Source organism: Gastrolobium bilobum, unplaced genomic scaffold (genome assembly GCF_033153095.1).
Source record: "Gastrolobium bilobum isolate Gb01-03AN ecotype WA unplaced genomic scaffold, APGP_CSIRO_Gbil_v1 utg5330, whole genome shotgun sequence".
NCBI lineage: Eukaryota > Viridiplantae > Streptophyta > Magnoliopsida > Fabales > Fabaceae > Gastrolobium > Gastrolobium bilobum.
This window is the reverse complement of record NW_026897478.1, coordinates 185,358-213,220: the sequence shown is the minus strand read 5'-3', so window position 1 is coordinate 213,220 and position 27,863 is coordinate 185,358. Positions and strand designations below refer to the sequence as shown.

The window sequence follows — 27,863 nt, the reverse complement described above, 5'->3', positions numbered from 1 at the left end:
TCCAGCATCAAGATGGCACCATATGAGGCTTTGTTCGGGAGGAAATGCAGATCCCCGTTATGTTGGGTAGAAGTAGGTGAGCGAAGTATTTTGGGACCCGACATGATTCAAGAAACTTCAGAGCAGGTGCAGAAGATCAAGGAAAATATGCAGAGGGCCCAGGCGAGGTAGAAAAGTTACTATGATAATCGTCATAAACCCTTATCTTTTGAAGTAGGAGACCACGTGTTTCTAAGAATCACGCCCACATCTGGACTTGGCTGGAGAATGGGAATGAAGAAGTTGAGTCCACGGTATTTGGGACCATATCTTATATTGGATAGGATTGGAGAATCGACGTATCGATTGGCGTTGCCGCCTAATTTGTCGGGAATGCATGACGTCTTCCATGTGTGTCAGTTGAGAAGATACATCTCTGATCTATCCCATGTACTACAGCCAGAAGAAGCAGAGTTAGAGAAAAACCTGACGTACACTGTACAACCATTTCAAATTCTCGAGAGGTCAGTCAAACAACTCTGTTCCAAGGAGATACCATTGGTGAAAGTACTATGGAATAATAAATCTGCGTATGAAGCCACTTGGGAGCGTGAAGAAGACATTCAGAATCGCTACCCGGAACTTTTTGATTGAGTACGTAATTCTAATTTTGCGGACAAAATTCTATTTTGGTGGGGAGAGTGTAACATCCCGCATTAATTAGGAAGTTAATTAAAATGCAAGTAGGGAAGTGGATGCATAATATAAATTCGAATTCCATGTAGGTGGTTTGGGTAGGATTAATCTTAATTACTACATACTAAACTCCTTGCATGTACGCCACCTAGCCTTCTATTTCCCTGCATGTGCGCCATCTATACACTAATGGGACCCTTTGATTCCCTCTCCATGTTCGGCCCAACCCCTTTGCTGACCAAGGATTCACTTATCCATGTATAAAAAAAAAAGCTGATATCTCTTTAGTTCTCTTCCTATGCGCATTGGAGAGCAACAAGGTTGATCTATTCCCCTACTTTCTGAACTGAATTTAGCTACTCCTCTCCCACACAAACCGTGAGCACCTAAGATGAAAACCAAACACTTAAACATATTCTTTTTCCTCTCTTACTAGTTCGGCCGTGTACCAAGGAGTCAAGAGATTACAACTGAAGCCATCCTTCATTCCTTTCCTCTTGTTCAGTCGTTTATCACCATTCAAGGAGGTGAGGTGTTCCTTTAGCTCCTTGTTCATCTCTATATGAATTGGCTCTGATTGAACCTTCTCCATTTGCATGCAGCATAAGCTCGATCTATTGGAACATTAGAAGAATGGGGTTGATGTTATTTTTCTGGTTTGCGAGTTGTGTCAACACAAGGAGGTAAAGACTGAACCTCAAGCTCCTTTTCCTCACTGTTGCGGACTACATGTGTAGCCTAGGGAGATAGTTTTTCTTTTGCCATTCTTATTCTTTTGTTTCTGCTCATTTGGGTAGCTCCTGAACCTAGTGCATGCAAGCTTAAAATCCGATTGGTGAGCGGGAAATAGCTTCCCTTTGATTTTGTTAAACTGTTTTGTTGGACTAGGTTGCGTTATCTAGCCTTGCATGTGATAAATTTAAACATACAGTATGCTTATAAGTTTCTCCTAGCGCACCTTAGGCATTGTAGGAATGGTTATGTAATCAAATAAATTATGAACACCTAGTACCAGCCTAAACCGAACCTGAATGTATTAGGGAACTTGGATTTTTCGCTGTAACAAATTGGTGTATTAACTTTAAGTCAGAAAATTGATCTAGTTTAGGAACCATGAAAACCGATTGAACTACAAGAATAGTAAGTATGGAAAGTGTTTGTAAATTATAGGAGGCAATAGATTGAAATTCTGTTTGATTTTTTTGTGCATTAGGTGCGCAACCCTCTAGCAAAAAGGGGACAGAATTGGTGATTGTTTTTGGTAGGAATCCTAAAGCATCAAGGTATGCGTAGGTAGCTTAATCTGTGTGACTGTTAATTTAGTCCTTGAGATTTTGAATTGTTGTGCATGTACCTTGTAAATTCTGTTTGGTAAGTATTCCTGATCTGCGTTGGAATGTGAATTATTGTAATTCTGCTTGGAGATGTGAACTGTTCGAATTATTTATATCATAGTCCTTGTGAGTTATGAATTCTGATTCTGATACTTTTGTCATAAACATGAACATCATACATTGAATAATTCTGCATTTGTGTGCGAATAAAACCATGACATTCATACATCATATCACATTCAGATTTGGAAAATGAGTTATTAGATAAAAGTACGCATGTGTTTGAGCGTGCATCATGTAGGCATCCCTCAAGTACCAGGGAGAAGGGACCGTGGCTCAGTCCGCATAGGCCTCAATTGGAATTCCCCTCTGTAGGGCCAAATGGAATATCCAATGAGTTCAGTTAGAAGTATATGCACAGTAGTGCTATTAACATAAAACTCTCTGGCGTTATATACGCATTCTGTTACACATTAGTCTCCGTTCAGAAATTGTTAATGACGTAGCATTTGGAATTTCAGTAGTTAATTTAACATTGTTGCATCATTGATTTTACTGCCACATTACTGGGATATTTCTCACCCCTCTTGGGGCTCAATTTCTATGAAATTGCAGGAGGAAGAAAAAGCATTTGATGACGTAGTTATTTTGGATATTTGTTGTTGAGTGCTGCTGTTTGAAATCATGTTGTTTGCTCGTTGTTTCATTGGCTGTGTGCTGAATCTTGACGTTATGTAGTATTTTTGAAGTTGACAAACTAAATTTAGTATTCTATTTTGGAACATGCTGTAGCTTGATTATTGAATTTGCTTAAGACTTATGTAATTCTGGTTTTTAAATTGACAAACAATTTCTGCTGTTTAAATTCGGATTTTTGGAACTAAATTTTCGAGCACTTTGCGAGTTCTGTTTCTGGGGCTACAGACCTCCGATTGGGATAAAATTTATATGCACGTAAAGTCCCAAATGTCTAGTTTCTGATTATATAAGATTTATGTTAAAATTCTGAAATCTCGATTTTATGTGATTTTTGCAAGACATGAAGGTTTTTCAGAAAAATTACGTTTTTAGCATCAAAAGTACTTTACGAAAACAACTGGCTGTTCCTTTATGAAACTGGATTCGATCCCAGATTTTAATTATGAGATAACAAAGCATGATCAGAATTGAATTAGTTAACGTTACTACTCTAATCGGTTTTAGCAGACGTCTCTCTTGGATGCATACAAGGGAGGGTGTCACACTAAATGGTATTTGTAGATTTGGTCCAAATATATTTAGAGTTGTTTAGTTGCACCTATTATAATTAGTGTTTAAATTAGGACATTGAGAAAAAATCTAGAGAATCACTCGTAGTCATTGGATGAAAAACGTGTTGGCATAATTCTAACCATTGGTTAATGAGGTGCCATTAGTATAAATAGGTGTGTTCTTCACCATTTTGTATCAAGCCAAAAAAGCAAAAGAGTATTGAGTAGAAATAGAAAAAGCCTTTTCCATCTAATTTTTCACATTTCTCAAACATTCTACTTCCAACCCATATAAAGATAATCTGTAAAATAGAAGCTACACAAGAAGCAAATTTATAAAAACCCATAGTTTTTGTTGATATCAATGCAAGATGTCTTTATTTGATTTATCAACATAGTCCTTGTTTTATAGATAGACGTGCATGCACATAGATAGATTTCAAGTCAATATCAAAAGTTGATTTTGTTTTCCATTATCTATTTATTTTTCTCTTTTTCTAAGCGTTATGATGTGTTTACCTGAATCAAGTTGTATTTGTTCAAGACATGGAGCTTGAGCTTCCATTAATAGAGGTTAGGTAGTGACTTCAGTACTTTGTTTGGAAAGAAGCATGGTGTACCAGCAGACACTCTGACGCTCAAGTCAATGTGTGTAAGAGATAAGTGTATAAGATAGCACTATACTTGTTAAAGATCATTTGAGGTCGAAGACTCTTGACATTATATGGTGGCCTAGAGGGATGACTTTGCCAAAGTAGATGAGATGTGGGTATGGGATTTCTGATTTTGGTGAATCTGTATGACAGTGGGTGAGATGTGCCATTAGGTGAGCAACAAGTCCCTAATAATGTTTTAGAGATAAACACCCTTAGATCTGTCAAAACGGGTTAAAGATCGCAGGCCAACCCTTTTAGCCCTATTTTCAACCCCATCTTTATTAGCCCGTTGTGTAATAGGGCTATTCTTGGCCCCAACACCATTAGCTTTCTTATTTTTTGGTTTAAGGTAGGGCTAACCCACGGCTAGCCCTAACTTATATGATTAATTCTAATTTTCAATTATCTTTCTTCTTCATATCAAATCCCTAACTTCCCTTAAAATATATCTTTCAATTCTCTTCTGATTTCTTCAATGGTTTCCCCCATTCAATTCAACAGCGCAATCCATAGGCTCCTTCTTCTCTTCCTTCTTGATTATGCTATTTTTGGAATCTGGATTGCAATTTTTTTGGGTTTTGGGTTTTGAAATAACACATGTTGAATAATCATTCAATTTCTTTCTCATCTTATTTTAGCGAAAATTCTATCAGTTTCTAGGTAAATCTGATAATTTCTTTTTCTAAAATACATATTGAAATTGATTTTTTTTTTTTTTGGGCTTGTAGGTGAAAAAGTTAAGCCTGTGAAGAAACTCAAATCTAAGAAGGTATTTCTGTACTCTTGAATTTATTTTCGAATTTGGAAAACTCTGGGATTTCGTGTTTCATCATACTCTTTGCCTTTTATGGTGCTTTATCATGCTATCTTATAGTAATCTAGGTATAATCTTTTATCCGTCACTATAGAAGCTTTAAGAAATTTATGTTGGCGTCTTTGGGTACATTTGTAATCATGTATGTTTTTCAACATTGTTTTACTAATTTGTCCTTTTTCTAATGCTAGTTGGCAAGGAATTGGGTTGTTTAGTTCTGCCAAATGTTAAATGCTTTTTATTGCTTGATTGCAATTTTCTATAGCATAATTTTTCTATAGCACAATCCAGTTTAAGAGTGTAATACAAATGTTGATACAATAAATCTGCTTTATTTTTTAAAAAATCTTTGGAAGAAATGTGTTATTCGCTGCAAGAACTTTGTCCAGATTTAGGTAATTTACAATATTCTTCATTTTACAGTCACTTGGACAACACATAGTGCATTGAGAGGTTCAAAAAATATAATTCTAAATACACTGAATGTTTGATGACAAAATATTTCTCTGCAAAGACTATTTGTGGAGGTATGCAATAGTATCCATTTAAATGGATATGCAGATAGCTCTCTTTATATGCAATATAAGATGCTTGCTTTCCCTGCCACATTTATGACTGACATGATAGATTTCTTTGATTTAGGCATGAAGTACCCATTATGCATATTTTGGTGAATATTTTTTAGCAGTTCATAATATTTTCTTGCTTTATGTTGTGGTTTATTTTTGGTGTCACTATATAATTAACCTATATATTAAAATACGGTTCTGCAATACATAATATATTTTGCAACTTCTCTTGTGCTTATTTCCTTATTATATGTATTTAAGTGAAACCTTAATATTTTTAAATTATTAAAATGAAGATAATCTAATGAAGGATAAGTAATTTTAGATTGATGAGATTAAATATTGTACTGTTTAATGAAAGTTGCACATTCTTGTGATGTTGGAAGGCAATGAAATTAGAATATCCTATTGTTTTAATTAGTGATGTAAGACTATTCGTTGTGAAACATGTAAGTCTATATTGTTGTGATGTTTTCTCTTTTTCATTTTTTATAGTAATGGTTGGAGGTCTAGTCTTTATTGACTTAGTGGCAGCATTGAAATTTTCATTCACTTTTTTTTATGTTTATATAATTACACAATACTCATCGTTGCTCAAAAGTGTTAAAAGAAGGAAATTGATGTTTGGACCTTGGGTGTACTTTTTCACCCATCTAATTATTATGAATCCTCGCAATTTTGATTTCACTTTGAAGTTGTTCTTTTTGCAACTCTGTTCTTCAATGGGTTTGAGGAGGACTTACATTCTGTTTTGGGACATGTATCTTACATAATTGTACTCTGTTTAGTTTCTATATCCCAAATCAAATATTGGGATTTGCAACTTTGCAAGTATCCTTCAATTTTTTGTGTACTGTGATTAGACCTTCTATCTTTGGGAGATTCAGTTGGATTAGTGTATAGTACAATTATTTCCCACTTGAACTTGGCAATTTGATTTGTGGACCTTTTAATCTGCAACTTCGTATAATGCTTCCATGACTTTTCTTGCCTTGCCTTTGTTGAATATTTGGACTTAATTTGACTTTTTTTCACAGTTTTGCAGAATCCAATAAGAGGGTAGAAAAGCTAACTGATGTAGTGTATTTACTGCCCCTGTTATTACATTTATATCTTAAATATTAGTATGTTTGCAATATCTTTTGGCTCGTGTGAAGGATCGACTGCCAACGTGAAAAAGTGAGAAAAGAAAGAGAAAATGGAGTGTATGAGTTGTCCATTGCTTTTTACTTTTTGATTCCACTAGTGTATGATTTTTGTAGGTACGACACTGAAAAGCAACCAAAAAGGACACACAGCGTGCAATATAGCAGAGAAGAGCTGAGAAAGTTGTTGGACGTGTCCGAATGTCAGAAGATCATCCTTGGAAAAGCACAGCAGAAGGGAAAACTCAGCCATATTCTTATCAACTTAAATCAAAGCCCATCGTCTAATCAAAGAAAAGAGGAGATGTCCTCAATCCAACAGTGTTGGGAACGACATGGTTTATTCACGAGAATGCCACTGTTTTCCCCATCCTATAATTAGAAGATCAGACGAAGGTACAAGAGAGCTTTGGAAAGAGAGTCTTAACTCCGAGAACAACACCCTTATCTTTCTCTTCCTCACCAAGTCTCATCTCGAGCAAGAAATGCACCAAGTCTTCATTTTTATTTTACCTTTGTTACATCAAGTATTTGTTTTTATATTTCTACTTTGAGTATGTAATTTATTTTCTTTATGATTAATCTTCATCAATTTGTATTTTGGGTCTATGGGATTTCAAGTTGTTAAGATTTCATTTGTATTTTCAGCCATGCCTTCAAGCATGAGCTAGTTTCATTTTGGAATGGATAATCTGTGAAACATTAAATGCTCTGTAATTGAATTTTAGTTACTGAATCTAATAGATTTTTATTGTTTACATATTTTAATATCTTGTATCAATGGAAATTAAACATGACTGAGAAATGAACTTCCTTGAAGAAGGGATTTTAGACTACTGAACAATAGGAGGAAGGTGAAGAGTACGGAAACACTTTCATCGGTCACCTTAGGAATAAGGAACCACCTCGTTCGTTAAATGTTATGTTCTAAGTAATTATTGGGAACGAAGTATCCAAAAGAATATGGGATTTCGTATACCATTTTAGCCCAAGAGCTTGAGGAATCAGCGTTGGCAATGAAAGAGACCTGAACAAGTCCATTGGACAAGGACCTGAGCCTAGATTACAGCTGATTTACAGTGTATCAGTGCATCCATTCTTTTTCTCTTAACTATTGTTCTGTCTAATCACTTCACCGTGTTATCGCTTATTATTGTTCCTTGTTATTGCTCATTTTAATTTCTGCATATTTTTCAGTTTATTTCACACCAACACCTAAATCTTCTAATGATTTGTCGTTCCTCCTTGAATTTGAAAGGTTTTGAAATATATAAAGATGTGAGGAATTGTTTTAAGTTGATTTGAAGCTTTTGTTATAGTGGGAACACCACTGTGATATCTATGAATGACAAGTCAGAACAATTCAATATTGTTAACCTGTTCTTTTCATTTTTTTAATACAACTAAAGATTCATATTAGCAATACTTTCTTCGTGAGAACGATAATCTGGGCATTAAAGCTCATATGAATTACTTGATGCCTGCACTTGCACAATTGTTCATCATCTTGGGAACGAATTGAATTTTCCCCTGATTGACTGTTAACTAACCAACACTAACATGAAGATTTTTCATGCTTGGTCTATCTGCATACACTGATATAAGAGGCAAGAAGAATGCACATATATAAATTAACCTTTTATTTGAAACCTTTAATGGTTGAGTGAATTTGAGGCATGAATGATTGTGCATTTTAAAAGTTCAAATTCCAACTGTAATGCCATATACATAGTTTAATCTTTTACACTTTGTACACTGTTAACGAGTGGCATATGTTATGCTCATTAGTAAATATTTTGAAAATCATATATATAACATGACAGCTATTACTAGCAACCTGTAGATGTTAGAGATGATGCTAGATCTCTAGTGATATTTTTATCTTATTATTATTTTTATTATGGTGTATAAATAGATTTTTAACCTTTTAATTAATTAATTTTTGGCCCGTGGGCTAGCCCTAACCCATGAGGCTACATGGATTTTTGGCCCGTGCAGACTTTTTTTTTGTGGACTGTTTTTTCCCTAGCTCACACGAGCGAGAGCCTAACGGGGTGGGCTGACCCATTTTGACGGCTCTAACCCTATATACATTACTATAATTTTGTTTTAACCACCATTTTATTTTAATGACATTCTATTACATACCTCACTATGGGCCCGCACAAACCTTTTGCCCATTCCCCCCAACCACAAGTCAAGAATGTCACATCTCACCCACTATCATGCAGGTCCACTAAAATTAAAAACCCCATACTCACATCTCACCTACTTCGGCAAGGCCATCTCTCTAGGCCATCATATAATAGCAGGGGGCTTCACCCTCGAATGATTTTCAACATGTATATTTTTATCTCATACTCTCATCTCTTACACATACTGACTTAAGTATTGAAGTGTCTGCATGTACATCACCCCTTATTGTCCAATGTAACACCGCAATCACAATCTGACCTCTATTAATAGAAACTCAAGCTCCATGTCTCAAACAAATACAATTTGGTTCGGGTAAATGCCACATAACACTAAGCTAAGTTGATATTATATGCTATGGGTTATGCTATACAACCTTAACATCACAACGATTGACATTCAGTTTATAAATGTTGAAGACTCAATAATAAAAAAAATTACAGACGCACATAATCAAATTACATTTTTCTGCTTCTGAATTTATATACTACCAGATACTAGACATTATAGTTAGTTTTGAGGTTTATATTACCATAAATTCAACATTTCTAATAATTACGTGGATATATAATCTTCTAAAAAAATTTACAAAGAAATTATAAAAGTTTATTAGGATATTAGACTTATTCATGGTGAATAGAGAATAGGATTTGGTATTACGTCCATGCTGATATTTTCTCTATAATAACATGACTTGGATTCAAATTCAGATTTTTCAAAATAAAAAAGACTATAAGAATACTTAATTTGTAAAATTAATTTTTCTAGTATTATAATCCCAATATCAAATCATAATAATAAAATTCAGTGTTGTTTCTTAACTTTCATTATTAAATTTTCTATTAAAAAATATCCATTTATTAACAATACTTAAAAGTTTGATTTGGATCCACATCAATAACGATATCAAAATAGTCCATGGTCCTCTTTCGGAAAGTGAAAAATTAAGATACACAACCCCAAAAATATAGCATAAATATCCACAATGAAAACACTATAAGCATTTAGAGCCTGTTTGGATGGACTTCTTCATTTTCAAAAGCTGTTTTTTTATGCTTTTAAATTTTTTGACTGTTTGAACTTTGGCTTTTAAAAAAAGCAAAAGCCAATAAAAAAGCCAAAATCTTGCTTTCTAAAAAGGCTAAAATATTTGGCTTTTGAAAAAAAGGAGAAGCCAAAGAGTTACTCTGGTGGACGTATTTCACCCCTTAGTTCCAACTTCAATTTATCCTCCCTATTTCTCTCCAATAGCGACGAAGTTGAATCAATTTGGGTATCTTCAAAATTGCCAATTTTAGTTTTCATTTCATCTTCTGCAACCTTTGTTTCTTCACCATATTGTTCCATTGCATCATCGTCTTCTATGGATTTTTCCTTTGAACCTCCAAAAACAGCAGCAATGAAAGAGGAAGAGGAGGTGGAGTTGGAAAAGAGAGAGGGGAAGAGGACTTTTCAAAGATATGAAACATGGATTTGTGTAAGGAGCGTAAATAGAGCATTGGGAGAAGAAGCAATGAGAGTGATAAAAGAAATGAAAGAAGAAGAACAAGAGAGTGATCGCGACAATGGTTGCAAATGAAGAAAATGGCGTAGATGACAGGTTGGTTCTACTGCTATCCTCCGAAAGAAGTTGAATGCTCAATGAGGAAATCACACAACCATCTTTTTATACTTAATATGTGATTTTTTATTTTAACATTCAAATAATATTTTTACTTAAAAACACTTTTTAAATATTGCAATATTGCATTCAAACGCAAAATAACTTTGGCTTTTAAAAAAGTAACTTATAAAAAATCATTTTTTTTCAAAAGCCAATCTAAATAAGCCCTTAAACTACTTTTGGTCCATTTATGTAGAGATGCCAAAATATGTCAATTTGCCAAAAAGTTTGCAGGGCCAAAATGATCACAATAATAAAGGTCGGCAAGGGCCAAAAATTGTATAAGCTTGTGGGCCATCCAAAATTACAATTTCAAAAATTTCATTTATTTCATCAGATTGATTGCATTCAAAATTAATTTAATAAATAAACATTTGACTTTCTTAAAATATTTTATGAAAAAAATTGATTTTTAATAATTTTTCTTTTCAATGAAATAATATTTTGCACACAAATATATGAAATGTAAGCAAAATTTTAATTACTTTCCCAATAATCCTTGAACAAAGTTGCTTATATATAAAAAATATTAAGTCCGTTTACCGAAGAAAAATATATATATTGAAGTCCCTATTTAATATTATGGAATAATTATATTTATTATTAAGTAATATTTACAATGAAGATTTTTATTACCCAATAATAATTTTAGTATAGGTGAAAAATTTAACGTTGTAATGTTTTTGGTAAAAAATAGTTAAGGAAGACTTTGTATAATCCTTTCAACTTGTTTACTATAACAAAACAAATAATACTGAAATTTTAAATACTTTTTGTAATTGAATTTTTTTACTTCATTTTTATACTTTTAAATTTTTAAAAATATAAAGGGATTTATAACTATAGAATCTATTATGTATTGTTATTATAGATTTTAAGAACCTAATTATAATTTTAATTAATAAACATCTAATTAAGAATTTAATTATATTATTAAAAAATAGAAATATAAAAATCCTATTAATTTTTTTTTGGTACATCAAAGGGGCTATAGCCCCAGAGCAAGACAGAAAAACAGATAATTAAAACAAACCATAAAAAACAGCAAAAAGAAGACTAAGAGAAAACACTAAATCAGTCATAAGTCTTCTCCAGGATCCAAAATATCCGCTGCCAGCAAGGGAATCAATCTCTGATCAGGGGAAGCATAAACAGTGAGATCAAAACAATTGTTGAGAGCTTCCTTGGCCATCCAATCAGCACACTTATTGGATGATCTAGGAACATGAGAAATAACAGCGGACCAGTCTTTATTAAGTAAACCCCGGATCTTAGCTACCAAAGGAAGCTTACGGGGGAATCATTACCATGTATGGTAAGAGAGCTTAAAGCTTGTAAAGAGTCAGTCTCCACTTCAACCTTCCTCTAACCTTTGTCCCAAGCAAAAGTAAGGCCATGAAAAATAGCCCAAATTTCTACCAGCAAAGGAGAGCAAGACCCCAAGAAAAAAGAAAAACCATCTAGCCAGTTGCCATTGGAGTCTCTGATGAGACCACCACAGGCTGCCTTTTCTCCTTGAACCGCCCCATCAATGTTGAGTTTAAATGAACCTGGCGAAGGGCAGGACCAATAAAAAGCAGAAGACAATGTTGGATGGAAGGTAGCTCTACAAAATTTATGGTTTCTAGATGAGATGTAGTCATCTAGACAGTTCTGGATGTACTCAACAAGGTTACTTGGCCTTTTAAAATCAGCTTCATGAGCTGTAGCATTCCTCCAAAATCACAAGTAGTTACAAATCAGAAAAAAATAGTCTCTCCAATCTAGATGGTTGCTTGATACAAAATTAACATTCATCTGCAACCAGTCAGCAAAATTAATGAAAGAAAAGAAACTAGAAGGGAGGGGTTGGAGAATTTGCAGATTCCAAACATTAAGAGCTAGTGGACAATCTCTGAATATATGGAGACTAGATTCCACTTTATCTTGACAAGTAAGACATCTATCAGAACTACTATTCTAGATAGCAATTCTTTCATTTGTGGGCAATCTGTCACGAACCATTTTCCAGATCAGTAATTTAACTCTTTCTGGCCCTTTCCATTTCCAAATTATAGACCAAGTTTGATTAGCAGGGAGATCCACAAAACCCATCAGATTGTTATAAGCAAGTTTGACCAAAGATGAGCAAGGATTCCAGTTCCTCCAAAAGAGAAAATCATCATCAGCTTCAATACTAGGAGGGGAAATGGCCAGAATGATATTCAAGATCCTGGAGTCAAAATGATTCCTAATGAGGGAAACATTCCAATCTCCATTAACGAGGATAGCATATTCACTGACTTTCTTATCAAAATCAGCTTGGTTCGGGGGAGAAGAAGCTACAGAGCAGATTATCCTTGAGACCAGTCCAATGATCTGTCCAGAAATTAACCTTAGCTCCATTTCCAATTTGCCAACATAAACCCTTTAAAGTATTCGGCCATATTTTGCAGAGAGCCTTCCAGAACTGGGAATCATAAGATTTACAACAAAATTCCTTAGAAAGGTCCTTCTTTCTGCCATACTTTGACTCTTTCCCAAAGCTGGTCAGGGGAGTTAAAAAAAGACCAGGCAGCCTTGTGTAGAAAAGCTTCATTGTGTTTTCTAAGATTAATAACACCCAGCCCTCCAGAATCTTTAGGCAAAGATAAATGCTTCCAAGAAATGAGATGCTGTTTTCTTTTTTCTTCTGTATCTCCCCAAATAAAATTCCTTTGTAGTTTCTCAATCTCATCACAAATCCCAACTGGGAGGAGATTGCTCTGCATTTGAAACATCGGAATAGCAGAGATAACAGACTTAGCTAGAGTGACTCTACCTGCCATGAACAAGCATTGTTTTTTCCATCCTTGAAGTTTGTTGTGCACTCTGTCCATAATATCTCTATAGTGATTTTTGGTGACCCTTCCATGTTTCATCATATAGCCCAGATACCTTCCTAGGTTCTTTGTTTGCACAAAACCACTAATATTTACAATTTCAGCAGCAAGATTATTTGAGATATTCTTTGAGAAAAAAATATTAGATTTCATGAAGCTAACTCTTTGACAAGAAATATTACCAAACACAGCTAGGCAGTCCATAATAATATTGATTTGATCTACACCTGCTTCAGCAAAAAGCATAAGATCGTCAGCAAATAATAGATGGAAAATCTTTGGACCTTTTTTACCTGCTGCCATAGGAATCCAAGCCTTTTTATCCACTGCATCAGCTATAATGTGTGATAATTTTTCCATGCATAAGACAAAAATATAAGGGGAAATAGGATCCCCTTGCCGAAGACCCCTACTAGGAGTAATCGAGCCCGCTTTAGCACCATTCCAGAGAACATCTAGCTCGGTTGAAGATATGCACTGCATGATTAAATTAATCAGATGAATAGGAAGTTTAATTTCCAACAGCACTTGATGAATAAAGCTCCACGCTATACGGTCGTAAGCTTTTTCCAAAGCAATTTTGATTGCAAGAAAACCCTTATCACCTTTCATTCTATTCATTGAATGAACCATCTCTTGAGCTATCACAATATTATCCTGGATGTTTCCTTTAGGAACAAAGCTGACTTGATGAGGAGAAATGAGTTTTTGGAGGAGAGGTTTGAGCTTACTGACAATTAGTTTACTGATTCCCTTATATAACACAGAGCATAGAGCTATTGGCCTGAGTTGAGCTATTCTCTCTGGTTTGTTGATCTTCGAAATCAGCACCAAAAAAGTCTTGTTTATCTCCTTCAAACCATCTGGACTAGACCAAAACCTCTTCACTAAGCCATAAGTCTGGTTAGCCACAATATCCCAATTCTTCTGAAAAAATAAGGACGGGAACCCATCAGGTCCAGGGGCCTTTAAAGCTCCCATATCAAAATATGCAGCCTTAATATCCCTGTTGCAGATTTTTCTGTTCAGAACTAGGAAATCAGATACACTGATATCATGCCAGGAATTATTAGTAATATGCCAAGGTCTATCTGGGACATCTTTAGTGAATAGAGTGGAATAAAAATTCAGAATTAACCTCATCAAGTTATTTTCCTCTCTAATGATATGCCCCTCATCATTTTTTAGTTCCACAATTTTGTTTCTGGCCCTTCTAATTATAGTAGAAGTATGGTAGAATTTAGTATTGTGGTCCCCATCTTCAATCCATTTACATCTAACTTTTTGAAACCAAAGAGCCTCTTCTTGTTCAAGAACCCTATTGATCTCTAAATGGATGCTCCTTTCCAGCTCATGAAGAGATTCATCAGTGGACTGACTTTGACTAAATTGGACCTGCTGCAGCTTATTAATCAAGAATTCTTTTCTCCCATGAATATTGCCAAAAACCTGTTTATTCCATCTTTTAATGGGCTCAACAAGTTTGGTCAGACAAGAGTTAACCTGAGAATGGGGGAACCAAGTATTAAGCAGGAAAAAGGGAAATCCACGTGCTCCTGCCATGCAGCCAGAAACCTGAAAGGCCTCTCCCTCCAAGACTTATCTTGCGGCTTTAAGGCTAAAATGAGAGGGTTGTGGTCAGAATTTAGCCTAGGAAGAGCTTTAACAGAGGCTTCATCAAAAGTTGTTCTCCATTCAGCATTGGCACAGACACGATCAAGTCTTTTAAAAACTCTATCCAAGTGCAGCCATTTCGAACCTCTCCAAGTAAAGTTAGAGCCCAAACACCCCAAATCCAGCACATTACAATCATTCAAAATGTTAGCAAACTTGTTAGACCTAGCCAAGTTCACAGGAGCTCCCATTTTTTTTCTCTTTTAAAGAAGCAATCTCATTAAAATCCCCCATCATGACCCAGGGACCAATAATATTCCTTCCTATTCTTACCATATCCATCCAGAGGGTTTCACGAACCTCCTCTTTAGGATTAGCATAAAGAATCGAAAGATAAAAGACTTCACCAGTAGTACAAGCAACAGAGCAATGGATCATTTATTACTTTTTCCTAGAAGATTGATAGAGCACCAACACTTTTCCAAAGAATCCAAATCCCTCATGCAAAATCCACTGCATTTTCTATCAAGTAATTCTTAAAACCAAGCTGTTTTATTTTTTTCAGGGCTGCCACACAACTTATTCTGGGTTCTAAAATTGCAACTAACCCAACTTTATACCTCTTGATGAAATTACACAGGGTGGTTTTAAAGGCTTTTTTAGCCGCACCCCTACAATTCCATACTAGGCAGTTCATTGGACAAGATTTGGAGTTCCAGGATTGCTAAGTTCTTGGTGACTTTCATCCATCTTCTCAGGGACATACCCACTGTTGTGTTCCCCCATAATCACAATTTCCTTCGGACAACAAGCTTCTGCACTATTTTCCATAGCTTCGTCAGGTGGATCAGTTTTGTATTCAACCTCCATCTGTTGAAATCTACTGGTTTTGGAGACTTCAGAGAAAGAAATCCCCTTCCTAGCTTCCTCTTGGATCGGCATGGGCTCAACAGAAGAGGTAGCATTCTTGGACTTAGCCAGAGTCAGGGGTTTTTTCCTATTATCCACATTCTGAGGAGCATTAGACTTCGAACAAACAAGCTTGTTCTCATTAGCAACATCTGCTGTAAAGATGAAAGTAGAAGTGGAAGTAGGATCCACCTTACTCATAGACTGACCGTTTTAACCCTTTTGACCTTTCTTCTTTCTGCACTATTTTTTAAAATTATATGAAACAGTTTGAAATTTAATTAAATTATAAAAATGTACAAAGTAAATTATCTAGTAATAAAACCTAGAATACAAATGTTGACAGTTTATTATTTGTTATTTTATTTAACTGAAAAGAGAAAATTTTAAAAGAATAGAAAAATGGAGGCTCTGAATGCTCTCATATTTAATTTTAACATGACTTAATCATTATCAACAATTAATTTGAATATTTATTCCTTTTGGTTTTCTAAATTTTATCATTAAAATTGTGGGCCAAATGTTATTGAATGATTCATATTCATCACATAATATGATCATGTTAAAATTAGATATGCGAGAATACATCAATAAAGGAAGCGGTACTACATGACTAACTATAAATTAAAATTAAATTACAAATTAATGACTTTATGAAAAAAAACTACAAATTAATTTAGGAACATGATCATTTTACATTGGGTGTGTAATAACGGTTCATTGTTTCTGTTTTTTTTTTTTAACAAAAAATTTTCTCCACCGCACTCAATTAAAAGTGAGTGCCACTAATTTCTTCTTTCTTTTCTTTTTATAATATGACTCACTTATTTATTTATTTATTTTTGTATGCATATGACTCACTTATTTTTATGTGAGTATTTTGCATCAAAATCAAAAATATTTTTCTCATATAATAAAGAGTTTTATTTTTCTTATGTTATTGGAGATAAGTATCTCCTATCATAGATACATGATATGGTGGGGTCACCATCCATTAAAAAAAGAAAAAAGTGATGACACAATTTTTTATGTGAGAGTAACATAAAATAGTTATTTTATGTAAAATAAGACAATAATTTCCTTATAATAAATTATTTTTACTTATTAGTAAAAACTTTTGTATTATTTTATATTCATGTAGTGCCACATCATGAGTATTTATTTGCTTATTTAGATTAAAAAAATGAAAAATTTAATTATGGGTTCGCTTTTTCCACAGTCAACGTAGATATTATCTACAGTGAGTCCAAAACGACGTTGTTTTGAGGCAGAAATCATGATATTTTTGTAATTATAATTTATTTCAGGGTTATAATAGTCTTTTTTATTATAACTTTTTAATTTTTCAACTCAAAACGACGTCATTTTGGGAGCAAATATAGATAACTTATCTACCTTCACTTTACAAACATTAAACCATTAATTATATATATATATATATATTTTTGATAACATTAACCATTAATTATATTTTAGTTTAACCGAGTTGCTTAAGAATTTTGAGGAATAGATTACTCTAATTAACTTAACACGGATTAAAATTGAAGTCCAATCTTGTTGTCCTGGTCCTAGGGGTGTAAATGGGCCAGGCTGGCCCAGCCCAGCCTACGGCCCGGCCTACATTGAGCCCAGCCCAGGCCCAGCCTTTCAGAAAAGTAGAGTAGGCTTAGGCTTATAAAAAAGCTTTTTTAATAAATAGGCCATAGGCCAATTTTGTCAAGCCCGGCCTACAGCCTTGTAGGCTGGCCTATTTAATTTATTAAAATAATAAAATAAAATAATATTTATTTTATGTGGCAAAGACACAAAGTATCAAATACCAATATCTCTTACTTTTTGTGCTATTTTATTTTATGAAAGGAAAACTTGTCTAATGTCTCCAAATTTTACATGTTGTTACAGCTTAATACCATGGAGCAATTGGTACCTTGCTGAATTATGATGTTACTGATGAAGATCTTTCAATAATACTCTTCTTTCCCTTGTCTTGATGGTGGTTTAAAGATTTTTAGGAATGACATTCTCTTGTAGACTTTATTTCAGCATCCAGTAATTGTATTTTTCTTATTTTTCCCATTTCTTTGACTCTATTCCTCTATTATATACATTCTAGAGCTGAGGTATTATGTTGACTCTTTCTTGTTTGTCATTTTTTCTTATGAGAAGTACTAGTGCATGCATGAATGGAACTTTCTTTGCTCTATACAATTATTTTTTTTGCTTAGTATATATAGTGGGAGGCCTACAAGGCCTGTAGGCCATGTCAGGCTTTCTTATTTTTGAAAATGGACCGGGCTTGACCTACAAATAAAGCCTTTAATAGGCCAGTAGGCCAGATAGGCTGAATTTTTTTTTACGTAGGCTTGGGCCAGGATGGCCAAAGCCCAGCCCAGCCCAGCCCATTTACACCCCTACCTGGTCCCGTTAACTCCGAACAACTTCTGGCTTGGCACGTGTTAATGCCCAACCTAGGAACTAAGAGGAAATTCAGACAAAAACAAATCAGCACCAAATATTTTGATTCTTCGAAGTAAAACGTTCCTTCGTTTTGCTTTGAACATTCGCATAGGACCCAGAGAAGCTCGAGCTCCAAGCACTACCCACAGAAACCCAGAAACCCCAATTCAGATTCTGAACGAAGAACATTCTAGAATTCTTGAGAACCTGAGAGGGTGGAGCTCCTCCTTTTGGAAGCTGAACCAGAGCTAGGGTTTCGATTTGATTGACCAAGGTAAACCCCCCTTTATTTCTCTCTTTTGCTTCCTTTAATTTCATTCTCACTTTATTTCTTGCACTTTCTTTTCATTCCTCTTTTGGGGATTTACGTTTTTCATAACGTATCTCAGCGTTTTCATTGTAGTAAGTTGCGTATTAACTTCATTCCCCTTTATATTTTGATTCGCCTGTAAAATTTTTATTTTTTTAGGGGTTTTCCATAAACGTCGAATTTTAGGGTTTTGCAATAGCTGCGCCTTTTCTTTTTCTTTTTTTGAGAATTTGTATGCTGCTCTTGGTTGAAAATTAAGGATTCTTTTTCGATTTCTTTTTAATTCTCTTTTTAATTTTTTTTGGGTAAGATCATATGCCCGGTGGTTCCAGACAGGATTTGTTCTTCATCATTATTTCTTTATTTAATTAATTTAATTGCAATTTCTGTGCGGGATTGTGATTTTAGTTCTGAATTGGCTGTTGCTATGGTAAAGTAATATTGATTCAGTGATCGTGATTAGAAAGTTACGTTTTACTATTTTCTTATTTTTAGGTGTGACTTTGTACCAGCCCTTGAAGTGACTGGTAATCTTATTGTTGATATATTCAGGTTTAGTTATTTTATCACACATCAGGATAGGACTTGATTTATCCAATGTCGTTTAATGTAGGTAGTAAGTCTGTAAGTGATAGCTCATAGGTTTGCTCAATTTGTTTTAAATATTTCTCTAAGTTTCTCCTCCTCCGTCAACCAATTCCGAAAAATATTCTAGAATGTGTAGTTCTGGTCTGTATCACGTAATCTCTTTTCTTTCTTTTTTTAGTGTGGAATTTTTAAAATTAAAGGGGGAATAGAATACATTAAGTGAGCAAAATAATTATTATTTTTTTCAGATTCAAATATACCACATGTGTGGTCATGAATATCTTCCCTTTAGTTAATTTTATTCTATTATTATTGTTTGCCTTGAGAGTTCAAATCAATGTTGAAATATAAAACGGACTATATTGTCTTTGTTTGCAGAATTTTTTGAATGGTTTACACTTACTAATCAAGTTAGGTGACTAGTATTATTATTGTGAATGTGTGATTTCTCTTGGAAAAGAAAGGATATATATTTACTGAATGGAGATTATGTACTCGGTCTTACATGTTACGTGGACAGAACTAGTCTCTAAGGCCTTCCAAATGCATGTTGAGTACTTCCAAACTTATTGATGCAAACTGTTTACAAAATAATAAAATGGAAATTAAAATAAAAATAAAAAAACACAAAGAACCTTGGGGCGGGATCAGAATTCTACATTAAATTGAAATAAATGTGAAACAAAGATGTTTCCATATTGGACATTATATCTGCCGGAGAGATTTTGTGAAATACGTATATGTAATGTAAGAGTGATGACTCGGGGGTTGAACAAAATTGGAGCGCTAGGTAGCTGTACTTGCATAATGGCATATTTGTTGTTTATGTACTTGCATAAATAGTCTTGAAGTTGATGAAGTCTATTAATTTAGAAAGCAATAAGTATGGGTTTGAAATGACCTTATTTGTGTAATGAAGTTATCTCATATAAAGAACCTTGGGATACACCACCCCAAAAGCTAGCTCAAAGGGTGGGAGTGCCCAAGGTCTTATAAAGGCCACATTAGTTGGCACATACAACCAATGTGGGACTATAGATATCAACATGTCCCCTCACACAAGAGCTCATTGGGCTTGAAGAGTGGACAATGCAACAGACCCAGCTTACCTGTGCTAAGAAACGCCACAAGAGAAAGTGGGGGGCGGCGAGGCTCTGATACTATGTAAAGAACCAATTCAACCCAAAAGCTTAAGCTGTTGGGTGAGGCTACATTAATTGTTTTATATATCTCAACACGCCCCCTCACACGAGAGCTCACTGGGCTAGAAAGGTGGACAATGCACAAGCCCACCTAGCCCACCTACCTGTGCGAACAAAGAAATTCCACTTGAAAGAAAGTGGGGGGCGGCGAGGATCGAACCCGGTACACCGAGGCTCTGATACCATGTAAAGAACCAATTCAACCCAAAAGCTTAAGCTGTTGGGTGAGGCTACATTAATGGTTTTATATATCTCAACACCCCATAATTACTTTGTTTGTGAAGTTGACTTTAGGCTTAGAAGAGTTGTAAACTGTAGAAGTTTCATTTAATTGTTTTTACTGTTTATTCCACCAGCATTAGTTGTTGCTAGTCAAGTTGGTACTTATTGGAAAATGGTACTGAGTTAGTTCTTGTAAAAACCAAAATAATTATAGTGATTGGGCAATCACTGCAATCCTATGTGGAGTGATACAGGACTCATTAATTAATAAGTTTGTTGTTAGAACTATGAGTTTGCATTATGGCGAGCCTTCACATTTGATTTGTTCAACATAGATATGGGAATGCATTCTCTCCTATCACACTATAAATGGCCAGATTTTGAGAATTTTCTATTTGGGGTTATATATTTGAATTAGAAGTAACTCCAGACAACCTTTTCCTTTGCCAATTATAGTTTCACTTGCTTTTTTCTTATCTCATTTTGTGGCCCTTATTGTACACGTTGAATGTTTACGTGTTTTTTCTACATCTTATTCCTATGACATTCTATACGAGACTTTTATTGAGTTCCTTGTGTAAATGCGTCAGTTGTGATTTACCCTTTGTTCTGCAAAACTGTCTATTTATGGTAGTCTAAGACTGTCCGGAACGCTATCTGTAGTTGGTCAGTTGCAAAAATTAGACTTTAGGACTGAAAATTTAGGTGCATTTGTTTTTTCCATGATATTTTACCTTATTGTTCTATTTTTTTAATAATCTTCTGTTTGAAATTGTATATTCAAAAAAGAAAAGTTGTATATATATATATATATTATACTACGATTATAATAATTAATTATATATAATTAATTATTATAATAAATAAAACAATTTATAATAATTAAAATAATTAAGATATTGAATGAATATATATATTTTTTATTTCTTATTTTAGATATTTTTGAATATTCAAAAATATCTAAAATAAAAATAGAATACGAATATTCTTATTTATAATATTTGTGAACTTGGAATTTGATTTTCTTGTGCTCTGATTTTTTTTAAAAGTCTGTGTGAAGTTCCTTGAATACATTGGAAATATTAGACTGTTCTGAATATTGTCCTCAACATGCATATTTACTTTATTATTATTTTTTGCAGTGAATGCTCGCAAAGTTTTTTCCCCTGATATCCCAATAAATTTCTTAATGGAAGTAAAAGGTTCTGGCATACCTAAAGGACGACATCCTTGATGCTTTGAGAAAGGTTATGTGAAGCAATATGACACTTGAAGATTTCTTTACCTTGACTGAGATGAAAGATGGGCTCACAGCCCCTTCTCGAGTGCAGGAGTTGGTCTCTGTAATGCAAAAGAAGGAAGACTATGCTGTTAAGAATGGTGGTGATGCAACGAGGCAGTGGGCTGCTGTTGCAAGCACTATTGCTGCTACAGAGGACAAAGATTGTCTTGATCTTTTTATTCAATTAGATGGACTTTGGTTCATCAATAGATGGTTAAATGATGCTCAGTCGTTTGGTTCCAATACAAATGATAGCTTCGTTGAAGAGTCAATTACTGCAATGTTACGAGCAGTTGAAAAGCTGCATCTAGACAGTGAGAAGTCAACTTCATCAGGAATTCGGGTAGCTGTAAGTAACCTTCTTGGCCATCGTAGCTCTAAGGTTCAAGATAGAGCAAGAGTATTACTTGACAGCTGGAAAGGAGGTGGAAATGGAAATGCTGAATCTCATGAATCAGATCTTGGTAGAGTCAACAATGTGAGTGATAAGATTGTCAGGGAGGAAGACCAGCCCTCTTCCAGGAACGAAGCTAGCAATGACGATGATCATGCATCACTACTTGTTGGAGGTGAGAAGTCTCAATTGAGAAGATCAGATAGTCAGCTACCACAAAAGGTTGCTAGTGTACAGATACAGAGTTCTGACAATGCACTTCAGTCCTCTGCAAGCTTGGACTGTGACGATATCAAAGATAGATCAAACCATCTTGCTGGTGTTTTGACTTCTGTTCAAGAAGTTGCTCCCATAAGCGAAGGTGAGACCACATCGGCCGGGACCTGTAACCTACCTATTCCAAAGCAATGCAGTTTCAAAGGTCAACAAGATGATTTACAGTTAAATGACTTATGCAAAACAGAGAAGCAAGACCAAAATGTTAATGGCCCTCCAGAAAAATTAGGAGTACCAGATATCTCTTCGGCATCCACAAAGCCAGAGCCTGAACCTGTTTCCATTGGTGCTAGTGAAGCAAAAGCACTGGAATTTGTGAAAGAACCTGCTTTAGGACATAGTGTTGAAAGCAATGAGGATGGTGTTTGTCAAAAAATAATTGTTTCCGGTAGCATGAAAACACCTGCATCTGATAGAATGAGCGGGGTGGATGATGCCAGAGCTATAAATTCTAGCAATCCACAACATACGAAAACTTCAGAAAACAATGATGACTGTTATTCTAATGCATTGCAGGACTCATCCGTCAGTGGAAGTAACTTGGTAAAGCCTGAGGTGTTACAGATGTCTTTCCTCAAAACAGAATATGTCAGAGCTGTAAAGGAAGGCAAGGGAGAAGTTTCTAATCAAGGCGACAATACCTCAAATGGTTCTGATTCTTTTAAATGGGGAAAAGGTCCTAGAAGCCCTAACATTACTGACAAAAGTTCTGGCATTAAACATGAGTATGGGATTGTTGATACTTCAGAAGTGGCTCGACAATGTGCTCAGGAAATTGAAAGAGAATATGGCAGAACAGTAAAGGAAGTTTCTAGTCAAGGCTATGATACATCAAATGGTTCTGTTTCTTTTAAACGGGAAAAAAATTCCAGAAGCCGTAACATTATTGACAAGAGTTCTGACATTGAACTTGAGTACGGTATTGTTGATGCCTTAGAAGTTGCTCGACAAGTAGCTCAGGAAGTTGAGAGAGAAGTCCGCAGCTCTTCCTCAGAGAAAATCTCAGAAGGCAGAATCAGGCGAGCAGGCAGCCCAGATTCTATAGGGAAAAAGGATGAACTCACTTGCATCCTACCTGAGGAGGTATCATCCAGGCAAAGCAACTCTGCTGAGGCATGTTCTGAAGAGGAGGGGCAGATGAGTGTTTCAGATGATATTGAGGCTGACCCAGAATGTATACCTGACTTGGAGTCCTCCCAGGTGACTGAAGCAGCTCGAGATGCAGGAGGTAATTCAGAGAAAAGCCTCTGTACCTTCGATCTCAATGAAGAAGTTGGCTCTGATGATATGGATGTTTCTGTAAATGCTATGTCTACTACACCAATACCTGTTGTCTCTGCTTCAAAGCCTGCACAGAGTTCTGGGTTGCCAACGGCCCCTTTGCAGTTTGAGGGGACACTTGGATGGAAAGGATCAGCTGCTACCAGTGCCTTTCGTCCTGCATCACCTCGTAAAAATTCCGATAGTGAGAAGAATGTATCTGTGGGTGGGAACTCTGATATTTCCAAGCAGAGGCAGGATTTCCTTGATATTGATCTGAATGTGGCTGAGGGTGAGGAAGGATTGGTAAAACAAATTGGTGAATTTTCAGGCCTTCCATCTGGGCAATCATCAGTGGAACTTAGTTCGAAGAGATCAAGCAGACTCGAATTGGATTTAAACAGTATTGGTGATGATGGTGATAACCAACCTTCAGACCAGAGAATGGAGGGGCAACTCTTTTCTGGTAGAAATGGCTATTGGAGTCCATCACCAGCATCATCGTCGTCATCAATGCAGCCTTCAGTTCGAAACATTGATTTGAATGACAGACCATACTTTCAAACAGAGTTAGTCGATGAAGAACCGATTAAGTCTTCTCCCATTATTGAAGCATATGGACGTTCTAAATCAGATGCTCCTGTGATCTCTATTTTGGGTGCCAAGGTGGAAGTTGGTAGGAGAGAATATGTTCCTCAAACTTTTTCTTTGCCGAATGGCAAGGCTATTGAGCCTGCAATTGATCTTACAATGTCGGGAGCAGGTGGCATTTTAGGGATGAGCCCCACAGTATCCTACGATCAGTCAGCTGTTTTTGGGTATAATGGACTGACATCAGCGCCCCCTTTGTCTTTTTCATCAGCCATGTATGGATCAGGTGGCACAATTCCATACATGGTGGACTCAAGAGGTGCTCCAGTTGTGCCTCAAGTGGGAGGATCTTCCTCAACCGTCCTGTCACCATACGCTCAGCCTCCATTCATCATGAGCATGACCGGTACACAACTTGGTTTAAATGGGGTTGGTCCTTCACGTCCCAACTTTGATCTAAACTCTGGCTTCATGATTGATGGTGGGAATAGAGACCAATTGGCTGCAAGGCAATTTTTCTTTCCTGCACAGGGAAGAGCTATGGAGGAGCATGTAAGGACCATTCCACAATCCTCAAGTTCAGGGGTTAGTGGGAAAAGAAAGGAGCCAGACAGTGGCTGGGAAACCTATCCATTTAGCTACAAACATCAGCAACCTCCATGGAAGTAGCTCTAATTTATGCTTTTGCTGCTGTTTTGATCTGTTCATAGATACAGCCTACCCATTGATGCTTAAATTATTTACCTAAAATGATTCTGAAGAGTAGGCCCATCCATTGGAATCCTTTAGTAAGAGAAGAACCAGAACTCAATAAAAGCTGGAGGACGATGGATGTATTATGATTCAATAGATTGATGGGCAAAGGGGGGGAATTAGGTTCATTTTCTTTTTATTTGTTTTTCCTTTCCTGCAGTTTCATAGAAAGTACAAGCACAGAAGGCTTTGTACATGTAGCTGTAATTTCTCTTTCATATGTCAAAGAAATTATAGGCATAGTATCGTGTTTCTAACTGTCAGTGTTACTTGAGTACATGGCCACAAATATTAAAATAATAACCTGTAAAGAGATAGCTTTGTTCTCAAAACTTTTCCGCTTACATACAATATAACCCAGATAAATTATCCCATGTAATAAACAAAAAAGTAGGTGGTATATTGATAAACCTTTAGTTTATCTTGTTTAATGGACTAAAATAATAGGAATTATCTAGTTGAACAAGTCAAAAATTAGGGTTTTAAAATGATAATCATGAACATTATCTGATTGTTGGAACTAATTAATATATTTGTTATTTTTAAAGGGATTTGATAACAAATGATTCAAATATGAAGATTTAGATAAAGAGAGATCAAATCAGAAAAGAAGATGAATCAAGGTGAAAACAATAAGATTGAAGATCTTATCAAGTTGTTAGAAGTGGGAGCTTAAGCCCCCATTCACAAGCTTATGCGCCCAGACAAGTCCAACTTAGGCCCATTCAAGTTTTCTACTAGGATACGAACTCTTGGCCAATAAAAAGGCCATTGGGGACCAGAAATACATAACTTTTACATTGCTAAACAACTCTTGGGTGCTTGGAGGCTGAAGGAACGCGGAGAAACATCAGATTCATGTTCGTGAGCGGCGGAGACGGATCAACGTCAAGTGTTCACTGGAGATATTGAAGATCCACCAATCACTTATGGAGTTTGGGGGAGCTTTTCTATTTTCTTTTGTTCTTGATTTTGCTATGTCCGGCTAGTTCTTTAAGTAGTTAGGGTTAAATGGATTTTAGTCAATTTTTTATGTTTTGAACAATTCGCTGTGTTAATTTTCCTTTATATCATGAATGAAGTTATCTGTTTTTAATGCTTTATATAGGCTTAAATCTTATATAATGATCATCGGTGAATGCATGACAATAGGAATGTTGGTGTGTGATTCATATCTGATAACTTCATCGTAAACGTTATGATTCTAGGGATAGACATAGGGTTTGCGTAATCTTTAAGATTCTTGAATTTAATGCTTGCATGCTTGGGGAATAACCGGGGAACTAGGGTTCTTCCAATATTGTAAAGGTTTTAGAGTAACAAGGGATTGAGCTCTAATAACATGCGAAAGAATTGATTAGATTGATACTAAGGACAATTAACATTAAGAAGGAATTCAAACGTAATAAGGAGATTAAATGAAATCGAACCCCTAGCTACGTTTTTATTTTATTAGTTAAATCACATCTTTAATTTCTTGTCTTTAATTCTTGCAAGTAATTAGCTTAATATTTAATATTTTAATTTTGCAATTCAAATCCTGTTTCCAAATACACTTTCGATTGTCCAACTAAGTTTGCGATAGTGAATTAGTGCTTGAACCGTAATCCTCGTGGGAACGATCTCTTACTTAATCATATATTACTTGTACGATCGGTGCACTTGCCGTGAGTAGCAACATATATATATTTTCTTTCTTACTCTCTCTTCTCCTTAATAGGTTTTATCTATTTTTGTGTGTTATATGAGATAATTTATCTCCTATGCAAAGAGAAATATATTCCCCTATAACTTAACACGATACCATACAAGTTGTCTTGGTCAACTAATGCTGTTAATTATGTCTTTGGTTTAATTTCCAGTAACATTGTTACCCCTCATTCCCTAGTTTGTGCATTACTGACCTTAACTAAATGACTTAGTTGACATCCGCAGCCCCATCACGTAATTGTCTTTGGATTGACGGTAGCGTTTTGCCCATTACGGGCATATTACCCATCACGTAACTTGCAAATGATGAATGATGATAAATATTTGTTAACAAAAGCTTAATAAATGTGAGTGAGTAGAGACATATTTAAGAAGTTTTGAAAGTACAGGAATTTTGTTCAAAACTTTTAAACTATAAAAATTTAATAAAACTATAAAAATTATAAAATAGCTTCACCTTAAATTAAAAAATAAATGTAATTTTAAATAAAACCGTACTTGCATGCTTTTTTGTGAGCGGAAAACCTGCATAACACTCCAAAACGCGTTACAGAGATCAAAAAAGGGTTTGAAGGTTGCGTTGCATTTTTTTTTAGTTCTAACTATTTGATTCGTTGGATTACAATTACTATTTTATTGAGTTTATTATAAATATTTGGGATATCTTATGTTTCTTTGCAAAATTGATAGATATTATAAGTTTAGCTTCATTTTTTTTGTTAAATTATTAAATATTAAATATAGTATACACTACATAAATTAAAAATATTATTTAATATCAAAGCGTGCCCTAACGTATCAAAATCTATCAATTTTTAGAATTAACGTGTCGGATTGTCGTGTCATGTCATGTCTCGTATCCATGCAACATAGGTTTTAGGGAAAAGTTAAAAAAAAAACTGTGGTATTGTTTTGAATCACTTACATCCCTATGATTTTTTTTATCACTTGACCCTCTGTGATTTATTCCATTTACACCTCTCCTTAACACTGTTAAAAAATTAACCAAGTATACCTATTCTACACTCCTTGAAAGAAAAAATAAAGTGATAAAAAAATAAGACCAAATATTATGAAAATTTAGAACACTTAATAAAATATTAAAATAAAAAATAGTAAAAAAAAATCAAATGTG

General features: G+C 35.0%; 2 protein-coding genes across 2 annotated transcripts; both read left to right on the top strand.

Moving 5' to 3' along the window:
* Nucleotides 1–267: 267 nt before the first annotated feature.
* Nucleotides 268–633, top strand: LOC133307239 (uncharacterized). Its single transcript, XM_061507719.1, has one exon. It carries the CDS (start codon nucleotides 268–270, stop codon nucleotides 631–633), a length of 366 nt encoding a protein of 121 aa, XP_061363703.1.
* Nucleotides 634–18,241: 17,608 nt separating this feature from the next.
* Nucleotides 18,242–25,360, top strand: LOC133307241 (uncharacterized). The gene is made up of 2 exons (XM_061507720.1): nucleotides 18,242–18,414; nucleotides 21,605–25,360. Exon 2 carries the CDS (start codon nucleotides 21,725–21,727, stop codon nucleotides 24,932–24,934), a length of 3,210 nt encoding a protein of 1,069 aa, XP_061363704.1. The 5' UTR covers nucleotides 18,242–18,414; nucleotides 21,605–21,724; the 3' UTR covers nucleotides 24,935–25,360.
* Nucleotides 25,361–27,863: the final 2,503 nt, after the last annotated feature.

Excerpts from the sequence above, each read along its gene's own strand:
- LOC133307239 (XM_061507719.1), top strand. The coding sequence starts at position 268 with ATGGGAATGAAGAAGTTGAGTCCACGGTATTTGGGACCATATCTTATA.
- LOC133307241 (XM_061507720.1), top strand. The coding sequence starts at position 21,725 with ATGACACTTGAAGATTTCTTTACCTTGACTGAGATGAAAGATGGGCTC.